The sequence below is a fragment of the Macaca fascicularis genome, chromosome 19 (genome assembly GCF_037993035.2).
Source record: "Macaca fascicularis isolate 582-1 chromosome 19, T2T-MFA8v1.1".
Lineage (NCBI taxonomy): Eukaryota > Metazoa > Chordata > Mammalia > Primates > Cercopithecidae > Macaca > Macaca fascicularis.
The window spans coordinates 66,067,866-66,095,769 of NC_088393.1; the positions used below are offsets into that span (position 1 = coordinate 66,067,866).

At 55.2% G+C, this 27,904-nt stretch overlaps 2 protein-coding genes and 1 long non-coding RNA gene across 7 annotated transcripts; 1 reads left to right on the forward strand and 2 right to left on the reverse strand.

The window, feature by feature from the left end:
- Positions 1 to 1,494: 1,494 nt before the first annotated feature.
- On the reverse strand, positions 1,495 to 9,115 carry ZNF497 (zinc finger protein 497). Of its 2 annotated transcripts, XM_045380549.3 has the most exons (3): positions 8,951 to 9,115; positions 5,132 to 5,575; positions 1,495 to 4,832 (listed from the first exon to the last, which is right to left on the reverse strand). In XM_045380549.3, exon 3 carries the CDS (start codon positions 4,816 to 4,818, stop codon positions 3,325 to 3,327), a length of 1,494 nt encoding a protein of 497 aa, XP_045236484.2. In that variant the 5' UTR covers positions 4,819 to 4,832; positions 5,132 to 5,575; positions 8,951 to 9,115; the 3' UTR covers positions 1,495 to 3,324. The 2 variants fall into 2 exon arrangements, with proteins under 2 accessions (XP_045236484.2, XP_015296952.3); XM_015441466.4 differs by lacking the exon at positions 5,132 to 5,575.
- Positions 8,857 to 17,482, forward strand: LOC102132746 (uncharacterized). 2 transcript variants are annotated; one of them, XR_006694442.3, is made up of 3 exons: positions 8,857 to 9,019; positions 10,466 to 10,529; positions 17,208 to 17,482. It is a non-coding gene; the product is annotated as an uncharacterized lncRNA (long non-coding RNA). The 2 variants fall into 2 exon arrangements; XR_012428064.1 differs by lacking the exon at positions 17,208 to 17,482 and adding an exon at positions 11,959 to 12,508.
- On the reverse strand, positions 13,541 to 27,779 carry ZNF837 (zinc finger protein 837). Of its 3 annotated transcripts, XM_074025048.1 has the most exons (4): positions 27,689 to 27,779; positions 20,005 to 20,126; positions 15,715 to 15,824; positions 13,541 to 15,259 (listed from the first exon to the last, which is right to left on the reverse strand). In XM_074025048.1, exon 4 carries the CDS (start codon positions 15,228 to 15,230, stop codon positions 13,650 to 13,652), a length of 1,581 nt encoding a protein of 526 aa, XP_073881149.1. In that variant the 5' UTR covers positions 15,231 to 15,259; positions 15,715 to 15,824; positions 20,005 to 20,126; positions 27,689 to 27,779; the 3' UTR covers positions 13,541 to 13,649. The 3 variants fall into 3 exon arrangements, with proteins under 3 accessions (XP_073881149.1, XP_005590653.3, XP_005590652.3); XM_005590596.5 differs by lacking the exon at positions 20,005 to 20,126; XM_005590595.5 differs by lacking the exon at positions 20,005 to 20,126 and having other exon boundaries at positions 15,614 to 15,824.
- Positions 27,780 to 27,904: the final 125 nt, after the last annotated feature.

Sequence of the window (27,904 nt, forward strand, 5' to 3'; positions counted from 1 at the left end):
ACATTTCCTGCCACACCCCCACCCCAGGGAAACGGCAGCAACCCTTTGAGGAAGATACACTGTCTATTCTTGCCGCAGGACTGGTTCTTCCTTAAAAAAGATTGTTTTCCCTGCAACTGAGGGGCCATGTGTCTGGGGACTGACCTGGGTCTGTAAACTGGGTATCACGTAAATGGAACCCCATTCTCTCCAGCCACCCCTTATCCCCCCCCGAGTTCCAACTAGTCTGGCACGCTGCAAATGGACAAGTGTGAAATGCACTCCCAAGAGATACTACTATGCTTCAGAATAACTGCAAGGTTTTCATTCATGTAATTGGCATAAACCTGGGGAACAAGGATGGTGACGGTATCTAAGGGTAATTGATCAAGGAGGATGGGACACAACAGTAGACTGGATCAAGTCTATCTACAGGAGATGACTTACAAAGATTCAATTTAAGATGTAAGCTTGTGCAGCTTGAAAGATACTGAGTTTGTCTAACAGCTTGACTAAGACCTGGACTCAATGGTGGCCCAAATTCAATGAGGTTGAATTGCTAGAACTCCCTTGGTACAGGGAGAGTAGGAATTTTGGAGAAAGGAATCCAAAAGCTTAGGGATACAGGAAACGTTGAAGTGGATTTAATGTATACATTCAGCATGTGCCAGATCACGTACACACACAGAGTACCAAGGAGGATATCTTTGTTACAAAAGCACTGGGAAATACATTAGTCAGTGGGGCACCCATATCCCTGAAACTTGCTGCAGTGGCAGTCCTCTGAGGGGCAGTATGGCCCTCGGAATTGCTGCCACTGAAACGGCCTCTGATTTTGGTGATGAAAGATGGACGTGACAGAGCTCAAATAACAGGGCCTACCTGCCAGAGATGAGACTTGGATTCATCATGATTGGCAGCAGGAACAAGGAGGTGATCAGAATGTTTTAACCCTCAGGGAAGGAAGGATTGCTTCTACTAGGGAGAAAGGCTCAGGATTACTTAGAAGGTTGAAGATTCTCTTTTTTTTTTTTTTGAGACAAAGTCTCGCTCTGTTGCCCAGGCTGGAGTACAGTGGCGCAGTCTCAGCTCACTGCAACCTCCGCCTTCTGGGTTCAAGCTATTCTCCTGCCTCAGCCTCCCGAGTAGCTGGGACTACAGGTGTGCAACACCATGCCCGGCTAATTTTTTGCATTTTTAGTAGAGACGGCGTTTCACTGTGTTAGCCAGGATGGTCTCGATCTCCTGACCTTGTGATCCGCCTGCCCCGGCCTCCCAAAGTGCTGGGATTACAGGTGTGAGCCACCGCACCCGGCTGAGATTCTCTTTCAACAACTATTGATTTGGCAAATGCTTTTTTCCCATCAATATGCAAGGACCACCAAAACTATCTTCTTTCTGTTTGGCAAGGACAAAAGTACACCTTCACAGCTTGCCTCAGGACTAAATCTGCAACTTTTTTTTTTCTTAACTCCCCAACCTTGTTATGCAACCCCTCCCTTCCCCTCCCTTCTCTTTTCTTTTCTTTTCTTTTTTCTCTTCTTTTCTTTTCTGATGGAGTCTCACTCTGTCACCCAGGCTGGAGTGCAGTGGTGCGATCTCAGCTCACTGCAACTTCTGCCTCACGTATTCAAGCGATTCTCCTAACTCAGCCTCCCAAGTAGCTGGGATTATAGGCATGCACCACCACACTCAGCTAATTTTTGTATTTTTTAGTAGAAACAGGGTTTCACCACGTTGGCCAGGCTGGTCTCGAACTTCTGACCTCAGGTGGTCCACCTGCCTCGGCCTCCCAAAGTGCTGGGATTACAGGCATGAGCCACTGCGCCCAGACACAATTTTCTCATTCTGTCATAATCCCTGTGTAGCTCTTGATCATTCTGACTTCCCACAGAATATCATGCCATTCCACTATATGGATGACAACAGCTGCTTGGATCACAAAGTGGCAGGTAGCTTAGGCAACCAAGTTAAATGCATGCTAAGGGTCCACCTTCTGGTAAAGTGCCTAGAGGTCTGCAGCCTGTTAGGACAGCCCCTCCTAAGAAGACCAGTTGTTGCAATATGCACTATCTACCACTAGGAAAAGGGAACAATGGTTGGTGGGCTTCTGGATTTTGGACACAACGTATACACTCAAGTGTGCTTATCCAGTCCACGTATCATCTACAATTTTTTGTGGAGCTCAGAACAAGAGAAGTCCATATGGCAGGTCCCGGATACAAGGCAAGCTGCCACTTGGGCCCTAGGACCCAGAAGATTCAACATGGCTACTGGATCTGATGCAACCCAGAGTTTGTGGCACATAAGAATACTGAACTGAAGCCAGGCGTGGTGGTTCACACCTGTAATTCTAGCACTGTGGGAGGCCAAGGCAGGAGGAGTGCTTGAGGCCAGGAGTTCAAGACCAACCTGGCAAACACAGCCAGACCCCATCTTAAAAAAAAAAAAAAAAAAAGAGAGAGAGAGAGAGAGAGAAAATACTGTCTCTCTTGCACCCCCTCAAAGTTCCAGCAACCACCATGGTTCAGCCTTTAGAGACCCAAGCCCCCCTTCCCAGTTCCTAGGATCTGGTAAAGCCACCTGTCTGCATTGCACCCCCAGCTCGAGGTGGGCCACATCACAGACTTGAATCGCTGCACAGGTCCACGTGCAAGGGACTTTTTGCTCCCCAGTAGAGAAGAACCGGGTGGCACCAACCGGAGGCCTGTGGATGTGATGCTGCGTCCACAAGAAGCCAGCAGTGTGTCAAGCGGGACAGAGTTATCCTTTAAAACGAATCCCAGCCACCACGGTGGAGAGAACCGAGGCAGGACGGAGAAGTGGACAGAATTCCGCTCCTCTCCCCGGCCCTAGGCCTCCTGCTACCCTTCCCCAGAGCCAGGCCTCTAAACCTCTTAGCCCTTGGCCGGAGACAGAAAACCCGCGTACAACTTCCGTTCTCGCTGGGGTGGAAGGAGGGAGGAGAGGGGACTCACACCCTGCCCTTGTTCCCTGCCGGAGCAATTTCACACAGTTCTCAGAGGAGACCACCACACCTGTCGGAGACCCCAGTTCTTGCCCACCTCTGCATGGACGAACCTCTCGCCGAAGTGGAGCTTACTACCTTCCCTGAGGTCAAGAGCCCATCCCACATGTCCCAGCCAGGGCTGGGTGGCCGGTGGGACTATTGTCAAAGGGACTGTGCAGCCAGGGTTCCCCACGCCCAATGCCACCCCTGCACTCCCAGCAGGAGGGCGCCCGCACTGGTGGCCCGAAAAAGGCTGGGCCAGCAGACAGTGCACTCACGCCCGGGACCCCGCAGTGCCGCGTGTCCGCGACCTCCCGCTCAGGCGCGTCCTCGGGTCAGGGCGCAGTGCGGCCCCCGTGCCGCTTCTGGTGCTCGTTGAGGTTGGAGCGGTGGCTGAAGGGCTTCCCGCACTCGCCGCAAGCGTAGGGCCTCTCGCCCGTGTGCGTACGCCAGTGGCTTACGAGCTCCGACTTGCGCACGAAGGCCTTGCTGCAGTGGGCGCAGACGAACGGCCTCTCGCCAGAGTGCAGGCGCTGGTGCTGGCGCAGCTCGGAGCTGCCGCGGAAGGCCTTGCCACATTCTGCGCAGGCGAAGGGCCGCTCGCCCGTGTGCGTGAGCCGGTGGTGCGCCAGGCCCGAGCTGCCGCGAAAGGCCCTACCGCAGTCGGCGCAGGCGAAGGGCTTGGCGCCCGAGTGCGTGCGCTGGTGGCTGAGCAGGTTGGAGCGCTGGCTGAAGGCCTTTCCGCATTGGGCGCACGCGTGGGGCTTCTCGCCCGTGTGCACGCGCCGGTGCTCCGCCAGGTAGGAGCCCATGACGAAAGCCTGGCCGCACTCGGCGCACCCGAAGGGCCGCTCGTCCGTGTGCGTGCGCTGGTGCTGCAGGAGCTGAGAGCTCTCGCGGAAAACCTTTCCGCACTCGGCGCAGGGGAAGGGCTTCTCGCTGCTGTGCGTGCGCCGGTGCTGCCGCAGCCCCGCCACGCGCACGAAGGCCTTGCCGCAGTCGGGACAAGCGTGTGGCCGCGCGCCCGCGTGGATCTTCAGGTGCTCAGCCAGGTTGGAGCTCTGGCTGAAGGCCTTGCCGCAGTCCGGGCAGGCGTGTGGCCGCGCGCCCGTGTGCACGCGCTGGTGCTCCAGGAAATTGGAGTTCCAGCTGAAGGCCTTGCCGCAGACCGGGCATTCGTAGGGCTTCTCGCCCGTGTGCGTGCGTCGGTGCTGCACCAGCGTGGTGCTTCGACCGAAGGACTTGCCGCAGTCCGGGCAGCGGAAGGGCTTCAGGCCGCTGTGTGTCTCCTGGTGGTGGATGAGCTGCGAGTGAGCGCGGAAGGCCTTGCCGCACTCCCCGCAAGCGTAGGGCTTCTCGCCGCTGTGGATGCGTTGATGCTGGCTGAGGTTGGAGCTCCAGGCGAAGGCCTTGCCGCACTCGGGGCACGTGTACGGTTTCTCGCCTGTGTGCACGCGCCGGTGCTGCAGCAAGTAGGAGCTCTGGCTGAACGCCTTGCCGCACTCCCCGCACCAGCAGCCGGGCTCCTCTGGGAGAGGCGAAGGGCGCAACGTCCAATCTACATACTCCCGGGGCCCAGCCCCGTCCCGCCCACCATCTGCGGGGCCCAGCTCCCTGTCGGGGCCCCCCTGTTCGTCCGCCGCCCCCAGTGTGGCTTGCTGCCGCTCGCCGTCCCCTGCCTCCCCTGGGACCTCCGTGGAGTCTTCCCAGGACCCCCAGCCTCCAGACACAGCCCCCTCAGAGGGGCGCCTCGTGGCAGTCTTCACACTGCAGAGGCCCTGGCCTTCCTTTGGGGCCATCTGCAGGTTCCTCCCTCCTGGGGACTCCATCTCGCGCCTGTGACCTAAAACAGGAGAGAAAAGGTAAGTGCCTTAGAGAATACAAAGAACACCAGACAGAGGGCCTTTGGGAGACATGACGGTGGGTGGGCTGTCATCCCCACTCTTCTCCTCCACGGCCCTGGATGCCCAGTGCCCTCTGGAGCCTGGAGCAGGAAGTTCAGCAGGCGGGCTAGACACTCGGGACGGGCCAGCACTCTGGGCCTGCCTGACGGGGCCACGTGCACATCCCTACACCTGGCCCCGCCTAGCAGGAGGGGATGGGACGCCAGCATCGTGGAAGGACTCAAAGCTGCCTACGCACCTGCACTGGCTGTACTGTGGCACCACTCTCCTCCCCTTGCTTGATTCCTGCTGCAGCCGCTCCACCAGGGCGGTGGCCTCCTCAGGACTGCCTGGCCACTGCTCCTGCGCGTAGGCCTGGATCTCTGGGAGCAGTGTGCCCAATAACTGCTCCAGCACCAAGGGCTCCAGCATCTGCTCCTTGGAGCAGGCCTTGGGCATCAGCCACTGGCAACACAGCTCACGCAGCTGAGCCAGGGCCCCTCGGGGCCCTGCTGCCTCCTCATAGGGGAACCCCCAGAAGCACTGGCCAGGGCTCTTCGAGCTGGGCTCACCCACCATCAGTTCCAGTGGACTCTGGAGGACCTAGGGGGCCAGGGCTCATGCCCCACTCGTCTGGGCAGCCATCCTGCCCCTTCCCCGGGAGGGGAAGGCAGCTGCATGGCCCAGGGTACTTTCTCTGGAGCTGGAAACAAAGGTTAGCCTGTGAGCACAGCAAGGCCACGAAGGTCCCCTCCTTGGGACCACCTGAGACTGAGTAAAAATGGAAGAATGGGGGTATCAGCGCTTCTGGCCCCCAGCGTCAGCATCTTTGCCCACCTGTGTGTCCAGGTGCCTGAGGGACACAATGAGGTGCCATGGCTGCTTGTACCATCCATTCCCCTCTCCCTGCTTTTCTTGAGGGTCCCTGCCCAGCCCTGTCTCCTTGGCTCCCTTCATCCCACACACAGAACACCTAAGGCAGAGATTGTGAACAGGACACCCGGAGTCAGACCAGCAGATGGGTCCTGTTTGTCCCCTCCAGGAAGTGTTTTAAAAATGTAAGTTAGGCCAAGCACGGTGGCTCACGGCTGTAGTCCCAGCACTCTGGAAGGCCGACGCAGGCAGATCACGAGGTCAGGAGTTCCCCAAGACCAGCGTGGCCAACATGGTGAAACCCCCTCTCTACCAAAAATACAAAAATTAGCCAGGCATGGTGGCAGGTGCCTGTAATCCCAGCTGCTCGGGAGGCTGAGGCAGAGAACTGCTTGAACCTGGGAGGTGGAGGTTGCAGTGAGCCGAGATCGTGCCACTACACTCCAGCCTGGGTGACAAACCGAGACTCTGTCCCAATAAAATAAAATAAAAAGAGAATAAAGTAGGTACACACTACAAGGTGAATGAATCTTGAAAATATTATGCTAAGTATAAATGAAAAAATTCAGACACAAAATACTTCATATTATGTGATTCCATTTATATGAAATGTCCAGAACAGATAAGTCTATAAGAGACAGAAAGTAGATTAGTGTTTGCCAGGATCTAAAGGGAAGACAGAAATGGGAGATACAGCTGTGGGAGTGATGAAAATATTCTGGAATTAGTGGTGATGACTGTGCAATACTGAATATACTAAAAACCACTGAAGCATATACTTTAAAGGATGAATTTTATGGTATTTATGTTTTTTAAAAAGTTAACCAATCTCAAAAGCTTAAAAACTGTATGACTCCATTTATGCAATACTTTCTTTTCTTTTCTTTTCTTTTTTTTTTTTTTTTTTTTTTGAGACAGGGTCTGGCTCTGTCACCCAGGCCGGAGTGCGGTGGTATGATCTCATCTCCCAGGCTCAAGCCATCTTCCCACCTCAGCCTCCCAAGGAGCTGCGACATCAAGTGCGTGCCACCATACCTGGCTAATTTTTTATTTTTTTATTTTTGAGATGGAGTTTCACTCTTTCGCCCAGACTGTAGTGAAGTGGCACAATCTCGGCTCACTGCAGCCTCTGCCCCAGGATTCCAGCGATTTTCCTGCCTCAGCCTCCTCAGTAGCTGGGATTACAGGCACCTGCCACCAGGCCTGGCTAATTTTATTTTATTATATTTTATTTTTTAGTAGAGACGGGGTTTCACCATGTTGGCCAGGCTGGTCCCGAACTTTTTTTTTTTTTTTTTTTTTGAGAGGGAGTCTTGCTCTGTCGCCCAGGCTGGAGGGCAGTGGCACCATCTTGGCTCACTGCAAGCTCTGCCTCCCGGGTTCACACCATTCTCCTGCCTCAGCCTCCCAAGTAGCTGGGACTACATGCGCCTGCCACCACGCCCTGCTAATTTTTTGTATTTTTAGTAGAGACGGGGTTTCACCATGTTAGCCAGGATGGTCCCGATCTCCTGACCTCGTGATCCGCCCTCCTCGGCCTCCCAAAGTGCTGGGATTACAGGCGTGAGCCACCGCTCCCGGCCTGTCAGCCAGTCCCGAACTCTTGACCTCAGGTGATCCACCCACCTTGGCCTCCCAAAGTGCTAGTATTACAGGCGCCAGACACCTCGCCCAGTCTATGCAACATTCGTGAAATGACAAAATGGTAGACATGAGAACAGATTACTAGCTGACAAAAAGAGGTTAACAGGGGGCAGAGGTAGGAGGGAAGGGTATGCGGCTCTGAAAGGGCAACACAGGGATCCTGTGGTAATGGAAATGTTCTGCATCTCGGTTGTGATATTGTACTCTAGTTTTTCTCTTTTCTTTTTTTGAGACAGTCTCTCACTCTGTTGCCCAGGCTGGAGTGCAGTGGCGCCATCTGGGCTCACTGCGACCTCCGCCTCCTGGGTACAAGCGATTCTCCTGCCTGAGCCTCCTGAGTAGCTGGGATTACAGGCACCAGCCTCCACTCCCATCTAATTTTTGTGTTTTCAGTAGAGATGGGGTTTCACCACGTTGTTCAGGCTGGTCTTTAACTCCTGAGCTCAAGGGATCCACCCTCCTTGACCTCCCAAAGTGCTGGGATTACAGGCATGAGCCACCGAACCTGACCTCTAGTTTTTCAAGATGCCACCTTTAGGGGAACTGGGTAAAGGGTACATAGGGTATGCATTATGTGTTACTGCATGTGAATTTATAATTACCTCAAATCAAAGGTTAAATTTTAAAATGACATCCGATTTCAATAAAAATCTATATTTGTGTATTGAAGACCCAGAAATCCGGGCCCCCAAGGGCCCATGTTTCTTAAGGTGGAGCCAGGCACCGCTGCCCCTTCATCCAGGGCCTGTGCTGTGCGACCCCGACTCGCCAGCCCCCAGCCCCATCTAATAGGGCTGCCGTCCTGAGTCCGTCCTCGTCGTGGGATACTATGTGAGCCACGGAAGGTCCTTCCTGTCGGCCTCGCTGCTCCAGCCTCCCCGACGTACTCACATCCACGCCGCGTGCCCTTTCTGAACCTGAACGCCTCCTCCTCACCACGACATGATCAGAGCCACCTCCCGCGTCAGTCCCAGCGCCCACGCCCCCAACAACGGGCATTCGTCTGATCGGTCACGGGTATTTGTCTCCCCACCAAACCCCAAGGCCTACAGTGGACAAATACGGGGTGGATAAATGGGAAGAGGCTGCGGCCGGGTGGCGCGAGGCCTGTGCGGGCAGCTCCGCAGTCTCGGAGGCGAGGCCTAGCCTGGTGAGCTCCGGAACTACGAGGCGCGGGTGAGGGTTGATGAACGAATAAATGAATGTGGGAAGAAATGATGGCGCGGCAGGACATGAAGGCCGAGCCACAAGGCTGGAGGAGTGATGAGTGAATGAGTCAAAGAATAAACGAGCAGGAGGAACGATGCTACAGAACTGAATGCTATAAGGCTCGCGTTCACCGAGCAAGCGGCAGACAGGAGCCGTTTCCGCCCCGACCACGGTCGCCTCTGGCCCGTGCAGAGCCACTTCCGGGTCGCTCTGGAGGGCGCGGAGGCCTATCTCTGTGGTCCCAGAGGGCGCTGCTCTGGGCCGAGCCCCGCCCTGCCCCGCGCGGCGGGAGTGGTTGGAGCCGGAGGACAGATCTGTGCTTGGCCGGAGGGTGTCCGTTGGCGTCACTCACCGTCCTCAGCCCGCCCCTGCGTCCACTACGCGCTGCCTGAGAGGGGCCCGCACGGAGGCACGGGGAATGGTAGGAAGGGGGTACCGGGTCTCCTGGGGGGCGCGGTTGCATTCGGCGGAGCGCCCCAAAGCCTTGCGGTTCTCCCCACCGCGCCTGCGTAACTGTGGCGCGGCTGCGGGCGCGCGCCTTCATGTTCCCATGGGGCGGTGCCAAGGCCGAGCTACTCTGGCGTCCTGCGTTGCCATGGATGCGCTCCGCCCCTTCCTGTACCCGGCACGCCGCTGCGGCACACATCCAACAGCTACACAGGCGCCCAGGGCTGCCCGGGTCGTGAACGCAGGTCGGGCCGATGTAGCTTCTCCCTGGCCGTCCTCCTCCGCCCCAGGCCGTCTTTACCACCCTGGAAACTCGCTGAGTTCACGCCACTGAGTTGCATCTCACACCCACGCGCTGTGGAACACCCACTAAGCTGGCATCCCCTAGAGTCGGTATCTCGGAAGCTAAGCAGGGTCGGGCCTGGTTAGTACTTGGGAGACCGCCTGGGAACAGCGGGCGCTGTTGGCTAAAATAAATAAGCAGGGCGCGGTGGCCCACTCCTGTAATCCCAGCACTTTGGGAGGCCGAGGCGGGCAGATCACGAGGTCAGGAGTTTGAGACCAGCCTGACCAATATGGTGAAACCCCGTCTCTACTGAAAATACAAAAATTCGGGTTGTTGGCGTGCGCCTATAATCCCAGCTACTCTGGAGACTGAGGCAGGGGAATCCCTTGAACCGGGGAGGCAGAAGTTGCAGTAAGCCGAGATCGTGCCACTGCACACTCCAGCCTGGGTGACATAGCAAGACTCCGTCTCAAAAAACAACATAGACCGGATGCTGTAAGTTAAAATAAATGAATAGCTAGAAACGGGATCTTGCTACATGGCCCAGGTTGGTCTTGAACTTCTGGGCTCAAGTGATCCTCCCACCTTGGCCTCCCAAAGTGCTAGGATTACAGACGTGCGTGAGCCACTGCACCGGCCTCCACGAGCTTTTTTTTGTACCAATTTGTACTAGGGAGCTCTCACCCCAGCCCAGGTGGTTTGGGCAGGTGTGGGTACATGGCCCAGGTCCGCAGCACGGGGCAGTCCATCCCCCGGCCCTGGCAATGGTCACTTTGGACCTGTTAGCATCATGGGACTTCTCTCTGAACTGTTAGGGCCTCTATCTGCTTTGAACCTGAGGCTGTGAGCACCTGTCAGCTGGGGCAGCTGCTGCCTTCTTGCCCTCATGAGGGATGAATCTGTTAGAGAATGGAGTCCATACAGAAAAGCAGAACTGAGGGATGGTGTGTTAGTTTCCTGTGGTTATGCAGCAAATTACCACAAATTTGGTGGCTTAAAACAGCAGAAATATATTCTCTCGCAGTTCTGGGGACCAGAAGTCTGACATCGATATAAGTGACCTGAAACAAGATGTTGACAGGGCTGAGCTCCCTCTGGAAGCTCTAACGTAGAACCTTTCCTTGTCTTTTTCAGCACCTAGAGCTGCATTCGATGTATTCCTTGGCTTTTGGTCCTTTCCTCCATCATTAAATAACTGGTAACGTCTTACTCTTTCTCTTATTAAGTTAAAATATTTAACGTATGTTCATTTTATCTCATTTGCCTGAGAGTCAATTTTAGCTTTAAAAAAATTTTTATTGGCCAGGCAGGGTGGCTCAGGCCTGTAATCCCAGCAATTTGGGAGGCAGAAGTGGGCGGATCATGAGGTCAGGAGTTTGAGACCAGCCTGACCAACATGGTGAAACCCCGTCTCCACTAAAAATACAAAAATTAGCCCTGTGTGGTGGTACATACCTGTAATCCCAGATACTTGGGAGGCTGAGGCAGGAGAATTGCTTGAACCTGGGAGGCAGAGGTTGCAGTGAGCCGAGATTGCACTACCGCACTCCAGCCTGGGTGACAGAGCTAGACTCTTGTCTCAAGAAAAAAAAAAAGCGGGGCTGGGCGCAGTGGCTCACGCCTGTATTCCCAACACTTTGGGAGGCTGAGGCGGGCGGATCATGAGATCAAGAGATCGAGACCATCCTGGCCAATATGGTGAAACCCTGTCTCTACTAAAAATACAAAAATTAGCCAGGCGTGGTGGCATGTGCCTGTAGTCTTGGGTCACCCATGCTGGAAGAATTCAGCTGCCTGGCCATGAGGAAACTCAGGTCTGCGGTCCTGTGGAGAGGCAGTGGAGCAGTGCATCCTCCAAACCCAGTGGGGCCTTCAGATGATTGCAGTCTTGGCTGCCATGTTGACTTCAACCTCGTGAGAGACCTTGAGCCAGAATCACAGGCCAAGCTGGTCACAAATTCCCCACCCACAGAAAATGTGTGCAATGATAAATGTTTATTTGTTTATTTTTGAGACAAAGTCTTGGTCTCTCACCTAGGCTGGAGCGCAGTGGTGCGATCTCAGCTCATTGCAACCTCTGCCTCCCAGGTGCAAGGGATTCTTGTGCCTCACCCTCCCAAGTAGCTGGGATTACAGGCACATGCCACCATGCCCAGCTAATTTTTGTATTTTTAGTAGAAACGGGGTTTTGCCACGTTGCCCATGCTGGTCTCGAACTCCTGAGCTCAAGCTATCCGCCCAGCTCAGCCTCCCAAGGCACTGGGATTACAGGCCTGAGCCACAACGCTTGGCCTGGAGCATACCCTTGATATGCAGACTAACCAATCCAGAGCCTCACCGGTGGCTCTATCTGGTCCACACACCGCAGGAGACAATATTCCTCTGTCTTAATCATCCCAGGAACAGGAGCCAAGCAGCTGGGGGACACTCCCACAGCTGAAGGCCCACAGGAATCACTCCAGCTAGCCAGTCCTGTGCTGTGAGCTCTGCTCTGCCTTGCTTTTCCCTTGGAAACCCCAGTAAAGGCTCTGGCTTAGAGCTCCCCCTTGCTCCTGCCCCTGCTGCCTCCGACAGATGCTGTACTTTCTCATGTGTCCTTCCTCATGGGCCGTGCCTCCTGTTTCCAGGATCTGTAAGCATGATGGACTTTGTTTTCCTGAGCTTGTCCTGTGTCTCTTCTTCTGGCCACACCTGACTGAGCAGCACATAAAAGCCACAGAACACCAGGAGAGCTGCTGCTTGGGGAAATTCTGCGGGAAGTGTCCTGGGGGACTAGGGGCAGGGAGAGCACTGCTCTCCCTCTCCTGAAGGCTGGGGAGAGCATCAAGGAGATTACCAGGTAGGAGGACCATGGGCAGGGCCTGCCTCATCAGGATGCTTTTCCCAGAACAGAGGGTAAAAATTTAAGCCCCTGGTGGGTGAGTCCTGGATTAACCAAGACCTGGGCCTTTTAGAGGCTGCGGAAGACAGAGGACACTGTGAGGTGAGTTTCTCTTGGGTGGATTCCCCAGGGGCCTCTGAGGCTGGTTTCAGGCCCTACCCTTTGGCTGCCCCACTGGAAGCTCTGAGCATCCACCCTTCAGAGGCGCTTTCCCTGGTCTGACCTTGGCAAGGGCAAATAAGAAGGTACTCCGTGGGGGGTCACCAATGTCTGAGGCGTAAACAGTGCCCGTCTGCACAGTAGCATGAGGGCCACAGAGTGTGGTAAATGTCAAGTGACCAGCCCAGGTGGTCCCCAGTGTGGCTGCAGGGGCCACTTAGGATTCTTCTGTTTGGGGGTCCCAGGCCACACTTGGGGAACCCTACTGGAAGCAACAAGGCCTAGGCCCTGAGGGCCCAGGGCTCTGCCCTCTCCAGTGCTCTAGCTGAGCCAGGAGCAAGCATCCTCCCGGCCCTCCCAGCTGGTGTGAGGAGGAAACCGCACGCCAAAGGGCAAGGTGCTCTGTACAGATCTGTCCCTAGTCGGCCTGCTCCAGTCGGCCTCTGGAGTGGGAGCCTTGGGTCTGTCTGGAACCAGCGTGGATGAAATGCAGGGAGAAACTGGAATCATAGCCATGGACAGCCACTTACATAGCTGGGAAAAAGCATGCTGTGCTAGATCCCGGTGGACTCTCACCTCTGCGGTGCTGGGGACTTTGTGCTGACACCTCAGGCACCCACTTCCACTCACACCGCGGAGGCTTGGGGAGATTCAGTTCAGTCTGGAGTCCGGCAGGGGACGACAATAGGGAGACCCCGACCGTCAGTCAGACGAGGGCAAGCTTGCCAGGGCATCGCACTTCACCAAAGGGAACCCTTTCTGCCGCGACTACGGAGCCGCCAGGGCCGGGACAGGCAGAAGCCTGCTCTGAGGTCTCACCTCTGGAGGGTTATGAGCTGTGCCAGGCCGGCTACGGTAGAGCGTGTGCAAACACCCCGAGGTCCCAAGGCTCCTGAAGCCGCCTAAGGGGCATGAGAGGCCCTAGGTTCGAATCCTGCCTTCACCGTCTTATGGTTGTGCCTCTGGAGAGTCACTTTTCCCCGTTTCCTCGCATACCAGAGAGCCAAGTAACAGGCACTGCGGCTCTGTGTGGACAGAGATCGTGGACACAGCGTCTGGGCCGGATCTGCTGCCACTCGAGATTATTACTGCGTATGCCTGCAACCAGATGCTGTGTGCCCTGTTAGAAAAGGTCAAATAAAACTCGAGTTAGTGGAAGCCTGGTGACGCCATGTGTACAAAGTGAAGTTTAATCAAGGTTACAAACAGTGGGTTTTCGGGGACAAAGGCCCCTCCTCGACGCAGGGTTCGCTTGGGCGAAGCGTCGGCTCCCGGTGGTCAAGGCGCGGCGCGGCCTGCGTGCCGCTTCTGGTGCTCGTTGAGGTTGGAGCGTTGGCTGAAGGCGCGGCCGCACTCCCCGCACGCGTAGGGCCGCTCGCCCGTATGCGTTCGCAGGTGGCGCACCAGGCTGCAGTTGCGCACGAAAGCTTTGCCGCAGTCGCGGCAGATATAGGGCTTCTCGCCCGAGTGCAGGCGCTCGTGCTGGCGCAGCTCGGAGCAGCCGCGGAAGGTCTTGCCGCACTCGGGGCAGCCGTAGGGCCGCTCGCCGGTGTGCGCGCGTTGGTGTTGCACCAGGCCCGAGCGGCCCTTGAAGGCCTTTTCGCACAGTGGGCACGCGTAGGGCTTGGCGCTGCTGTGCGTGCGCTGGTGCCGGCTCAGGTTCGAGCGCTGGTTGAAGGCCTTGCCGCACTCGGGGCAAGCGTAGGGCTTCTCGCCGGTGTGCACACGCCGGTGCTCCACGAGGTGCGAGAACAGCCCGAAGGCCTTGGCGCAGTCGGCGCACTCGTACGGCTTCTCCCCGGCTCCCGACCCCCGTCGGGGACTCCGCTCGCTGCAGTCCCCGCAGGGCGGGCACCCCAGCCGGAAGGCGCGCCGGGCCAGGACTGGGCCACGGCGGTGGCGCTCGGCCGAGTGCGTCTTCTGGTGGCGGTACAGGCCGGAGCAGCGCACGAAGGCCTTGCCGCACTCGGCACACTCGTAGGGCCGTTCGCCCGTGTGGATGCGCTGGTGCTGCAGCAGGCTGGAGGTGCGCGTGAAGGCCTTGCCACACTCGTCGCAAGCGTACAGCCGCTGGGCCGGGGGGTTGGGGACACCCGGGCAAGGTCGCGAGGTTTGGCCGCACTCAGGACACACTGGGGGGCCCTTGCCCGTCTGCTGCTGCTGGTTGGGGCGGAAGCGCTTCCCGCACCGGGCACACGGACGGGGCTCCTCCATCGCCTGTAGCCGCTCCTGGGGGATCCGCAGGGCCCTCCACGCAAAGGCCTCTCCGCACGCGCAAGCCTGGGGCTGCTCCACCGAGGGGCTCCTCCCGCGGGAGGTCGGCTTTGGGGTCCTCGGGCAGGTCGGAGCGCCCGTCCCCAGTTGGCACGGCCAACAGTCCGTGTGGACCTCACACAGTTGAGTCCGGGGACAGTTCTGGAGCCGCTCCGGACAGGGGTCACACACGGGTGGCGTCTCCCCAGCGGGCACCCCGCGATGCCGCGCCAGGCAGGAGTTCCTGCTACAGTCCCTGCCACACGCCGGGCTCCCACAGGGGTCCTCCCCGGCCTGCAGCCCCTCGCGGGTAACTAGCTCAGGGTCCTGAGAAGAGGTGGGGCTGCGCGGCTCCCGCACGAGGGGTCTGATCCCCGAGCCCGGGCTCACCCTGAGGTTGCAGCCCTGGGAGCCCCCACCTGGGGGAGTCGTCCTACCGTCCGCCATCCCTCCACGCAGGTCCCCCTTTTGAGTGGGGCGGCTCCCAGCTCGGTCCTGTTCGAGGGGCCTCGGCTCCTCGGGCCTCTTCTCCCAGGCCCCAGAGGCACCCCGGGCATCGGCCGTGGAGATTCCTCCCTGCCCAGCCTTCTGGGCCAGAGCCTCCATCCTGGGGCACAGAGTTCTGGTTGTAGGATCTGGAAGAGCAGAGAAGAAATGGAGGTTTGCGGTTCCCAGGAGAAGAGAAGTGGAGAACTGGGCCAAAGAGCGACCATCCCACAGCTGGCACCTACTGGGCAGCCCCCAGCTCTCTGCAGATTCGAAAGGGGACATGGAGTGATATAGGCAGGGCCTCCTGCCCCTCTTCAAACTGTCACCACCCAGACCCCAGAGAACAGCTTCCCAGGCTCTCCCTGCCCGCATCTCTGCTCCTCCCCAACAATAGCTCCCAAAACACTGTGCCCCTGGCTAAGGCCCTCCCTGGTCCCCCTTCCCCAAGCAACAGGGACTCCCCCGTTGCTCAGCTGCGAGCTCCCCAGAATCTCACTTACTCCTGGCCTCAGCTTCTCAGTGGCAAGCCCACACTCCGGGTCCTCCTGGCTCCATTCACTGCCATTGTCCGTGTCTCCTGGGAGGTGTGAGGTGAACTCACCTGACAGCTGAGAGCCTGGCCGGGAGATCCGAGCTGCAGAGGCCAATGCTGAGCTGCCCCTCCCCTCTTCAACCAGGTAGTGGTGGTTCTCTCAAGCCTGGCAGCCTCATCTACAAAATGGGTATGATAACGGTAAGTGTAAACAGCTGAGTAGGGAGACAGGCAACCCAGATCATTCCAGCAAGTGTGGACATTAGCAAGGCCTAGTGCCTGCTATTACTATTTTAAAATTCTGCTGTGGCTACATTAGTTACCTACTGCTGCTTTAACAAACTGCCACCCCCATAGTGGCTTGAGACAATGCAAACGTGTTATCTCACAGTTCTGGAGGTCAGAAGTCCTAAGGGAAGGTTTCAGTAGTGTGGGTTCCTTCCTGAGGCTCTTGGGGAGGACGTTTGAGGACAATTTCCAGCTTCTAGATGCCACCTACTTTTCTTTCTTCCATCTTCAAGCCAGCAGTAAGACATCTTCGTCTCTCTGGGTTTGTCGTCAAATCTTCTTATACTCCTTACAGGACTCTGACCCTTCTGCCTCTTGTGATCACACTGGGCCAACCACATATAATCCAGGAATCCCCCCCATCTCAGGATCCAAAACCTCACCACACTCAGTTCTTTTGCCTTGGGAAGTAACATATTCACAGGTTCTAGGGACCAGGACGTGCACATCTTTCAGGGGGCCCTTATCCTGCCTACGACAGGGGACTTTGCCGAGATACACACACGTGCATATATACATATTCATCTCTTAAGCAAGCAATTGAAGAGCAAGTGAAAACAAAGGACAGCCGGGCACAGTGGCTCACGCCTGCAATCCCAGCACCTTGGGAGGCCGAGGCAGGTGGATCTCCTGAGGTCAGGAGTTTGACACCAGCCTGACCAACATGGAGAAACCCCATCTCTACTAAAAATACAAAATTAGCCAGGCGTGGTGGTGCACGCCTGTAATCCCAGCTACTCAGGATGCTGAGGCAAGAGAATCACTTGAACCCGGAAGGTGGAGGTTGCAGTGAGCCAAGATTGCACCACTGCACTCCAGCCAAAGCGAAACTCCGTCAAAAAAAAAAAAAAAAAAAAAAAGCGAGAGAAAGAGAGAAAGAAGAAAGGAAGGAAGGGAGGGAGGGAGGGGCTGGGCACGGTGGCTCACGCCTGTAGTCCTAGCACTTTGGGAGGCCAAGGCAGGCGGATCATGAGGTCAGGAAATCAAGACCATCCTGGCTAACACGGTGAAACCCCGTCTCAAAAAATTAGCCAGGCGTAGTGGCAGGAGCCTATAGTCCCAGCTACTCGGGAGGCTGAGGCAGGAGAATGGCGTGAACCTGGGAGGCAGAGCTTGCAGTGAGCCATGATCGCGCCACTGCACTCCAGCCTGGGCGACAGAGCGAGACACCGTCTCAGAAAAAAAAAAAGGGAATTTTCCTCACTGTGTTGTGATGTGAAGTTTCTCAGCCTCACACGAGTGATAACCGCACTATCCTCCTGTCCCCTCCCTAGATCTTATTGTTTCCAGAACAAAGATGGATCTGTCCAGTGCAGCCTTTGGACTATGAATCCCGGATGGCTAACGTCACATGCAGAGCACAAGATGGACACACTTGTGGCACCTTCTAAATCGCCGCTTCATTGAGCACAGGAGCTCAGATTCTTCTCCTTTGTCCTGTATTCCTTTTTCTGTGGAAAGCAGATATCCCCTTATTTTATTTATTTATTTTTATTTATTTATTTATTTTGAGACGGAGTCTCCGTCACCCAGGCTGCAGTGCAGTGGCATGATCTCAGCTCACTGCAACCTCCGCCTGCTGGGTTCAAGCAATTCTCCTGCCTCAGCCTCCTGAGTAGCTGGGATTACAGGTGCCCACCACCACGCCAGGCTAGATCTTTGTATTTTTAGTAGATACAGGGTTTCCCCATGTTGGCCAGGCTGGTCTTGAACTCCTGACCTTGTTACCTGACCACCTCAGCCTCCCAAAGTGCTGGGATTACAGGCATGAGCCACCGTGCCCGGCCAGATATCCCTTGATTTATTTATTTGTTTGTTATTTATTTATTTTTATTTATTTAGAGACAGGGTTTCATGTTGCCCAGGCTGGAGTGAAGTGGCACGATCTTGGCTCACTGCAATCTTCACCTCCTGGGTTCAAGCAATTCTCCTGCCTAAGCCTCCCGAGTAGCTGGGATTATAGGCATCCGCCACCAAGCCTGGCTAATTTTTGCATTTTTTTTTTTAGTAGAGCTGGCGTTTTACCATGTTGACCGGGCTGGTCTCAAACTCTGACTTCAGGTGATCCACCCATCTTGGCCTCCCCAAATGCTGGGATTACAGGCGTGAGCCACCACACCTAGTCGATATCCATTTATTAAATGTCTCAGAGGGCCGGGTGTGGAGGCTGAGGCAGAAGAATCGCTTGAACTCGGGAGGCAGAGGTTGCAGTGAGCCAAGATGACGCCACTGCACTCCAGCCTGGGCAGCTGAGTGAGACTCCATCTCAAACAAACAAACAAATAAATAAATAAATGTCTCCGAAATCTAAGTATTTAGTGAGACATCCTTGACCTGATGTCACTTTTTCTGTCTGTTTTGCAAATTTCTAACAGGCAGTTGCCTTGGGCCACCTGGTGGCCTGAAATAACATGACCAGGAACTAAAAGGACTCACGAAGCATTTAACCAAGACTCTACATGTTGACTTTTCAGCCAAGGACACTTCAGGGCGACTGGCCGCAGTTCTCCAAAGGAAGCTGCTGCCAGTTGTCCCTGGGGGGTTATTTCGTTCTTGGACATCATGACCACAATGACAGAAATGCATTGATGACCAGCACTCTGGGGATGAATGTTTTTGAGTGGAAATTAAACATACCGAACTGGTTAAAGACAAAAATGCAGAGCTGGACAAGTTCTGCAGGTCACGAAGGGCTTTCCCAGCAGCCAGGCTCGGTTCCTGCTCTGCTCTCTGGGAGGCTGCTGGCCTGAGCTGGAGAGCAGAAAGGCCCAGTGCAAGGGTTCAGCAGGTACTGGTTCCAGGCCAGGCATTTGCTAATAAACCCGGGTGACAGTAAGGACAAAGGGACTCTGGTGTGATGTGAGGTTTCTCAGCCTCACGTGTCACATGTGACCACTGCACAACCCTCCTGTCCCCTCCAGGCCTGTGTGAGACAAGAAAGGTGAGGCTGCCCCTCCCTCTCTGCACCTAAAGCCACTCAGGCCGGGCGCGGCGGCTCAGGCTGTAATCCCAGCACTCTGGGAGGCCGAGACGGGCGGATCACAAGGTCAGGAGATCGAGACCATCCTGGCTAACACGGTGAAACCCCGTCTCTACTAAAAATACAAAAAACTAGCCGGGCGTGTTGGTGCGCGCCTGTAGTCCCAGCTACTCGGGAGGCTGAGGCAGGAGAATGGCGTGAACCCGGGAGGCGGAGCTTGCAGTGAGCCCAGATCGCGTCACTGCACTCCAGCCTGGGCGACAGAGCGAGACTCCGTCTCAAAAAAAAAAGAAAAAAAAGCCACTCAGGGTCTGGGTTTTCCTGAGACTTCTGGAGCCAGATGCAGACTCACAGAGGCGCTGATCCTTCCTCGATCTTCCTCCTTCAAGAGTGGCACTAGTCAGGTCTAATTTAGAGAAAATCTATCACCTTCCCCCCACTGTGGGCTCTGCCACTTGGTGCCTTCGTCTCTCCACCTATCAAATTAGCCAGCTGGAGCTTGCGACTCCAGGAGGCATGCTTGGAAGTAAGGGACTTCTCTGAGTGGGAGTACGTCTGGGTGGTGCTGAACACCAGCATGCTTTGCCCTGTGGCCTGGACTGTGCACAGGGTGACCTGTCACCTCCCACGCAGGTGGAAGGGTGTGAGAGAGAACGGACACTCAGTTACAAACATCCTCTTCCCAAACACTTGTGGATCTGTCTGAGGCTCCTCCTTCCAGGTGAGGGCTTGGCTGGCTGCTGATGTAGCTTGTTACTCTCCTTCTGTCCCTTCTGCCCTCAGGTCTTGACCATGCAGCTTCCCAAGAACAGGATGGGGAATGATATGGGCACATGGGGAGGCAAGCAGCCATGGGCCCCACCTGCTCATGGGCACTGACCGTCCCAACAGCAGGTGGACGTGAATCTAACCCACAACAGACACCAGAGTAGAGGGAGCTGGGCTCCCTGAGTCCGGATGGGGTTCTCCCAGGCCCCCGCAGCGAGACAAGGGAAGCCTCTCCAGAATGTGGAGTATGGACTCACTGTGGGAATAAAGTAAATGAGCTGGGGCGTGGCGGGGAGGTCCAGATTTCAAAAAGCACCACTCACACACCAGGACTGGCAAAGCTGCTGGCAGTAAGCTCTGTCTTGGGGCTCCCCAACTGCAGGTGAGCTGACTGGCCTCAGCTGGCACTAACCACGCTCAGTGTTTGCCCTGAAGACCAGAAGACCTGGCAAAAAAGAGGAAAGCAGAGAACACGCTCCAACCTGGCTGGTGGGGATCCAGACAGTGCAGCTGCCGTGGAAACCTTCAGTTCCACAGAAAGGTAAAGATGGAGCTACTGCACCCCCAGCAATTCCACCCTGAGGTATCCGCCCAAGAAAAAGTAACACAGGCATTCAACAAACACTGGCTGACAGATGTTCACAACAGCACTGTTCACAGTAGCCAAAATGGGGAAACAAGCCAAGTATATAAAATGACAAATGCACAAATAAAATGTGGTATATCCATAGAATGGGATATTATTCAGCCATAAAAAGGGATGCGTACTAACACATACTGCAACATGGACTTTAGAAAACATGGGAAGTAGAAGTGAGTCCCAAAAGACCACATATTACATAATTCCATTTATATGACATATCCAGAATAGGGAAATCCATAGAGACAGAAAGGAGATTAGTGGTCGCCAGGGGCTGAGGGGAAAAAGAATGGGGAGTAATTGCTTTATGGATATCGAGTTTTGTTTTAGTGTAATTAAAATGTTCTGGAAATTATAGTGGTGATGGTTGCACAACATAGTGAATATATTAAAACCTAAACAATCTACTAAAACCTGGCCAGGCGGTGGCTCACACTTGTAATCCCTGCACTTTGGGAGGCCAAGGTGGGAAGATTACTTGAGGCCAGTTCGAGACCAGCCTGGCCAAAATGTGAAAACCCCATCTCTGCTAAAAATATAAAAATTAGGCGGGTGTGGTGGCACATTCCTGTAGTCCCAGCTACTTGGGAGACTGACGCAGAGAATCGCTGAAACCTGGGAAGTGGAGGCTGCAGTGAGCCGAGATCGCACCACTGCACTCCAGCCTGGGTGACTGAGCAGGACTCCATCACAAAAAAAAAAAAAAAAAAAAAAAAAAAACCATATATGTGTGTGTGTATATATATATACACCTATATATGTACACACGAAAACGTGGCCGGGCAGGTAGCTCACGCCTGTAATCCCAACACTTTGGGAGGCTGAGGCTGGCGGATCACGAAGTCAGGAGATTGAGACTATCCTGGCTAACAAGGTGAAACCCCGTCTCTACTAAAAGTACAAAAAATTAGCCGGGCCTGGTGGCGGTGCCTGTAGTCCCAGCTACTCGGGAGGCTGAGGCAGGAGAATGGCGTGAACCTGGGAGGCGGAGCTTGCAATGAGCTGAGATCGCACCACCGCACTCCAGCCTGGGTGACAGAGCGAGACTCTGTCTCAAAAAATATATATATACACACACACACATATATATATATAATTACATATATATTTAGAGTATATATTTATATAGAATGTAAATACATATATTAGATATATATATACTAAAACCCAACCTGAATTGTAAAATGATTTATTTGTTACATGATTTATATCTTTTTGTTTTGTTTTCTTGAGACGGAGTCTCCCTTTGTCACCCAGGCTGGAAACCAGGGGCACGGTCTCAGCTCACCGCAACTTCCGCCTCCCGGGTTCAAGCAATTATCCTGCCTCAGCCTCCTGAATAGCTGGGATTACAGGAGCACACCACCACGCCCAGCTAATTTTTGTATTTTTAGTAGAGAGGGGGTTTCACCATATTGGCCAGGCTGGTCTCAAACTTCTGACCTCGTGATCCGCCTGCCTCGGCCGCCCAAAATGCTGAGATTACAGGTGTGAGCCACTGCACCCGGCTGATTTATATCTTAAAAAAAAAAAAAAAAAAGAGTAGAATGCACCCATGCCACGGTGTTCTTGCCTGCAGCCTGCCAGGCGTCTGCCCACCCTGTAACATCCGGGATGTCATTTGAGCCCTGGTCACATGAAAGCACTGCATGGGATGAAGGTGGTTTGTTTGTTTTTATTATTTATTTATTTTTTTGGCACAGAGTCTCATTCTGCGCCCAGACTGGAGTGCAATGACACACTCTCGGCTCACTGCAAGCTCCGCCTCCCAGGTTCAAGCAATTCTCCTGCCTCAGCCTGGCGAGTAGCTGGGATTACAGATGCCCGCCCCCTACGCCCAGCTAATTTTTGTATTTTCAGTAGAGACAAGGTTTCACCATGTTGGCCTGGCTGGTCTCAAACTCCTGGCCTCAAGTGATCTGCCCCTCGGCTTCCCAAAGGTGCTGGGATTACAGGCACAAGCCACCGCGCCAGGCCGAAGGTGGTTTCTTTTAAACAATACATTTGTATTGAGAAAAACAAGTTCCTGGCCGAGCGCGGTGGCTCACACCTGTAATCCCAGCACTTTGGAAGGCCGAGGCGGGCGGATCACGAGGTCAGGAGATCGAGACCATCCTGGCTAACACAGTGAAACCCTGTCTCTACTAAAAAAAAATACAAAAAATTAGCCAGGCCTGGTTGTGCCTGTAGTCCCAGCTACCCAGGAGGCTGAGGCAGGAGAATGGCGTGAACCTGGGAGGCGGAGCTTGCAGTGAGGCGAAATCGGGCCACTGCACTCCAGCCTGGGCGACACAGCAAGACTCCGTCTCAAACAAAAAAAAAGAAAGAAAGAAAAGAAAGAGAGAAAAACAAGTTCTTTTAAATCTCTAGGTGAAAATAAAGTAATTTCTCACACACAGCCAAGTCAACTGCGTACCAGAGTACCGAGCATAGTTTCCACATCAGAGGCTTAAGCTCTGGGTAAAAGCATTTTCTTTAGCCAGGTGTCTGTTAATTCACTCATGTCAAAGAGAAAACTTGGCTGGGTGTGGTGGCTCATGCCTATAATCCCAGCACTTTGTGAAGCCAAGGTGGGTGGATGGCTTGAGCCCAGGAGTTAGAGACCAGCCTGGGCAATATGGTGAAACCCTGTCTCTATTTGGGAAAAAAAAAAAAAAGGCCAGGCGCGGTGGCTCATACCTGTAACCCCAGCACTTTGGAAGGCCGAGGCAGGCGGATCATGAGGTCAGGAGTTTGAGACCATCCTGGCTAACACGGTGAAACCCCGTCTCTATTAAAAATACAAAAAATTAGCCGGGTGTGGTGGTGGGCGCCTGTAGTCCCAGCTACTCGGGAGGCTGAGACAGGAGAATGGCATGAACCCAGGAAGGCGGAGCTTGCAGTGAACCGAGATTACGCCACTGCACTCCAGCCTGGGTGACAGAGCGAGACTCTGTCTTAAAAAAAAAAGACGGTGGCTCACGCCTGTAATCCCAGCACTTTGGAAGGCCGAGGCGGGCGGATCACAAGGTCAGGAGATCGAGACCATGGTGAAACCCGTCTCTACTAAAAATAGAAAAAAATTAGCCGGGCGCAGTGGCGGGCGCCTGTAGTCCCAGCTACTCGGGAGGCTGAGGCCGGAGAATGGTGTGAACCCGGGAGGCGGAGCTTGCAGTGAGCCGAGATTGCGCCACTGCACTCCAGCCTGGGTGACAGAGCGAGACTCCGTCTCAAAAAAAAAAAAAGAAAAAGAAAAAAGAAAAAAAATGGGCCGGGCGCGGTGGCTCAAGCCTGTAATCCCAGCACTTTGGGAGGCTGAGACGGGCGGATCACGAGGTCAGGAGATCGAGACCATCCTGGCTAACACGGTGAAACCCCGTCTCTACTAAAAAATACAAAAAACTAGCCGGGCGAGGTGGCGGGCGCCTGTAGTCCCAGCTACTCGGGAGGCTGAGGCAGGAGAATGGCGTGAACCCGGGAGGCGGAGCTTGCAGTGAGCTGAGATCCGGCCACTGCACTCCAGCCTGGGCGGCAGAGCGAGACTCCGTCTCAAAAAAAAAAAAAAAGAAAAGAAAAAAAATGGCCGGACGCGGTGGCTCACGTCTGTAATTCCAACACTTTGGGAGGCCAAGGCGCATGGATCCCGAGGTCAGGAGATCGAGAGCAGCCTAGCTAAGATGGTGAAACCCCATCTCTACTAAAAATACAAAAAATTAGCCGGGCGTGGAGGCGGGCGCCTGTAATCCCAGCTACTCGGGAGGCTGAGGCAGGAGAATCACTTGAATCCGGGAGACGGAGCTTGCAGTGAGCCGAGATCGCGCCACTGCACTCCAGCCTGGGCGACAGAGCAAGGCTCTGTCTCAAAAAAAAGAAAAAGAAAAAGAAAAAAAACAAAAACAAAAACTATCTGGGTGTGGTGGTGCATGCCTGTAGCCCCAGCTACCAGAAGGCTAAGGTGGGAGGATCGCTTGAGCCTGGGAGATCGAGGCTGCAGTGAGCTAAGATCGCACTACTGCACGCCAGCCTGGGCAACACAGCGAGACCACATCTCAAAAAAAGAAAGTAAAGAAAACTCATTAGAAACTGAACATGCTCGCTGGGAATGATATTCAGGGCACAGGGCAATTCCTTACAGGGGCACATGCCCAAGGGCATTGCTGCCACCAGATGGGAAGTTGTGACTTGGGAGGGAGGAGACTGAGGGCAGGACGCAGGACATGGAGACACATATTCTGGTCTGTCTGACCATGGAGCTCTGTCCACACCCAGGCTGCCCGCTGGCTCCCAACCACCATCCCCAGTATCTGGCGTCTTTCTCTCACAGGTGTAGGCTTCTCTCTCTGGAGTCCATCTGCTGGCCATGGACCTGGCTATTCGGGGCAGGCCCATCCTGCCCATCTCCCCACACTCTTTAAGCCTCTATCTGAGCACTGCAGGTTTTGTAGTGTTCCCTAGTCTGCCTCTGAGAGGCCAGGCTGACTGAAGAGCTCCTGAGAAAGCCACCAGGACCCACTGCTAAGGGGGTCGGTCCAGGGTCATTGCCAGGCTGGGATCTGAGGTCCCCACACACAGGGCTGGGAACTCCCCAGCCATAAACTCTGATGGGGGTACCAGTGTGGACTCCAGCCCCTTACACGGCGGAGGGAGCATGCCACTATGGATGCTGAGCAGCAGGAGATCAGGGGCCCCGCTTTCACAATGTGCCATCCCAGAAGCCCCACAGTCAGGATCTGGACCTCTCTGACATAACTCCAGGTCACAGGGACCCAAGTGTCAGGGATGGAGGGACCTGGCCACCTGCCTTGCTATTAGCTCCAAGGCTGCCGGCTTCATGTCACAGTCTGTACAACAGCTGGTGGCATGAGCAGGGCAAGGATCAGCAATCAGCATGACTTCCTAGAACTCTAGGGAGGTAGGGGCTGCGGACTTCCCAGGTAAAAGACCATACCTGGGGCAGCCTGGCCAAACAGGGACAATTGGTCACCATGGAATCAATGGACAGGCCCAAGAATGGATGGGCACATGAGGTCACCCAGGACCGGCAGCTTCCACTGAAGGAGGCTGTAATAGGTTGAAAGATATCCCTCACCCTGCAAAAGATACATCCAACGCCCTAACCCTGGAACTCTCAGAATGTGACCTTATTAGGTCTTTGCAGACATAAGTAAGGATCTTGTGATGAGATCACTCTGAATAACCTGGGTGTGTCCTAACTCCAATGACAGGTGTCCTTATGAAGGAGGCAAAGGGAGTTCTGACACGGGGAAGAGGAGGCCATGTGAAGATGAAGGTTGATATTGGAGTGATGCAGCCACACTCCAAGGAACACCTGGAGCCGCCAGGAGCCAGAAGAGGCAAGGAAAGACCCCACCCAGAGCCGTCAGAGAGCACAGTCCTGCCGACACCTTCATTTCAGACTTCTGGCTTCCAGGACTCGGAGAATAACTTTCTGTTGTTTTAAACTGCCCAGTTTGTGGTAGTGTGTTATAGCAGCATAGAAACTAATAGAGACTGATCTAGCACCCTCGACAGAATGGGTGTGTTGTGTGGGGCTCTCCTGATCCCTAGTGATGGGGAGTCAGAGGACTGCTCAGTGTCTGAACAGAGGGTTGGGGAAGCTGGGTTGTCCTGAAGAACCAGCAGTCCCCACTTGGCAGAAAGGGACCCTGAACTCGTGAGAGGTGGGGGCTGAGGGGCGCCTGCTGGCCATGTGCTAAGAGCATCTTTGGATTGGTCCCCAGATGCCCTGCTCCCATGGGTGGCTCCTCTGCTGCAACAAGAACCTGCCTCCCAGCACCAGACACAGCAGGTGGGAGCTGTGGACCATGGCCGAGTCTCTTCATCTCCTCGATCTGCTCCCAGGATGCACTGTCCAACTATCCCACCTGTAGGTGGGTGACATTCCAGCCATGGACCCATGATCTGAGGCTGAGCACAGCAAACACATCAAGGCTCTGGGTCCCAGGCCCCAGGAGCCCATCCTTGATGGTGCATTACAGCTCTCCCAGGCTGTTCTGACAGTGATCTCCCATCTGCCCCAGGTGAGCATGCTTGCACCTGGGTGCTCGCCCAGCCTTTCTAGTTGTCCTCAGGGCTTCTGGTGTTGGGAACAGGATGCAGAGCTACCAATTTAGGGGGACTGAGAGGTTAACGTGGCCAAGGCTGAACCCTGCAGAACTGCAGAGCGACAGCACACACAGGAAAGCTATTGAGGTTCCACATCCTCATGGAGGTTGGACACGGCACAGTGAGGTCTTATTTGCCCAAGAGAATGTGACGGGAAGCCGCTGGGCACGGTGGTGCATGCCTGTAATCCCAGCTACTCGGGAGGCTGAGGCTGAAGAATGGCTTGATCCCGGGAGGCGGAGACTGCAGTGAGCCGAGATCGCGCCACTGCACTCCAGCCTGGGCAATAAGAGCAAAACTCCATCTCAAAACAACAAAAACAACAACAATTTAAAAAAAAAAAAAACCAGAATGTGCAGAGAAGTCAACGTTGGTGGCTCTGAGGTGTGGAGGACACAGGCTAGTGCCCAGCTCAGCGTGGCTCCACCTCTCTGAGCCAAAAACCAACCTCACCCACACTGACAGTCCCAGGGGACACAGACTCTAGCCCCTATGTCCAATTCTACACTGCGCACGCAAGGGGAAGAACAGTGCACCACGCATTGTACAGCAGAAGAAATGTCCTCTGAGTGCAGGCACAGCTCCCTTCTGTGCCTGTCCTCCCCACAGTGCCTCCACCCTCGAGGATTAGCAAGTTTCAACCCTCGCAGGACATCCAGTGTCAGGGCCAAACGGTGCTGTATCCTGCTCTAACAGTGAGTGAAGGAGGGGGCCGCAGACAAGAAGAAATGAACAAGGAGACAATTTAAGAGAGAAAAACACGTGAAGAACATCAGACAGGGAGCAGCGCGAGGGCGCCGGGGAGGGAGGCAGCGGACTCTTCGGGTCTCTGTGAGGAGCGGGCATGAAACCGGTCTGGGGACAAGGTAAGGGAAGAGCAAGTGCAAAGGCCAGGATGCGGGGGCAGAGGCGGTAGGGAGGCCGGCGTCGGCCTCGGCTAGCAGGTGGGCTTGACTCCGAGAGTCGCAGGCCGCCAGGATGCGTCCCGGGCCTGGAGCCTCCCCTCGCGGGCTTCAATGACACCCAGCACGGAAACGCGGGGGCCAGAACTACAGCAGCCCGTCCCGCCCGGAACTCAAGGTCGTGACTGCTGTGGCCGGTCCGGACCCGGAGCGCGAGGACCGGAAGTGCGCGGCGTCAAGCCTCTGCCCCGGGCCCCGCCCGCGGAGGTGGAGAGGGGACTGGGGTGGTGGCCGCGCTATGCGCCGGGAGGTCCCCGCCTCGCAGGCCGAGGTTGCGGGTCCGCGCAGAATGCCACTTACTCGCTGGAGGCGGCCCGCACGGGTCCCCTGGTCCCCGCCCCGCATGCAGCGCGGAGCCGTCCTCCCGCCACCTCCGGGCCGCCGCGGCACTGAGGGACCCAGGCCACAGCAAGCGCAGGCAAGAATCCGCGCGGGGACTGCTGGGAAACGTAGTCCCGTCTTGTCCCGCTTTGGCGCTGCGGAGAAAGCGGTGTAGCGGGAGGCTTGGGTTTCCGT

Bases quoted from the DNA above. Each gene is read 5' to 3' on its own strand.
- ZNF497 (XM_015441466.4), bottom strand. From the start codon at position 4,818: ATGGAGTCCCCAGGAGGGAGGAACCTGCAGATGGCCCCAAAGGAAGGC.
- ZNF837 (XM_005590596.5), bottom strand. From the start codon at position 15,230: ATGGAGGCTCTGGCCCAGAAGGCTGGGCAGGGAGGAATCTCCACGGCC.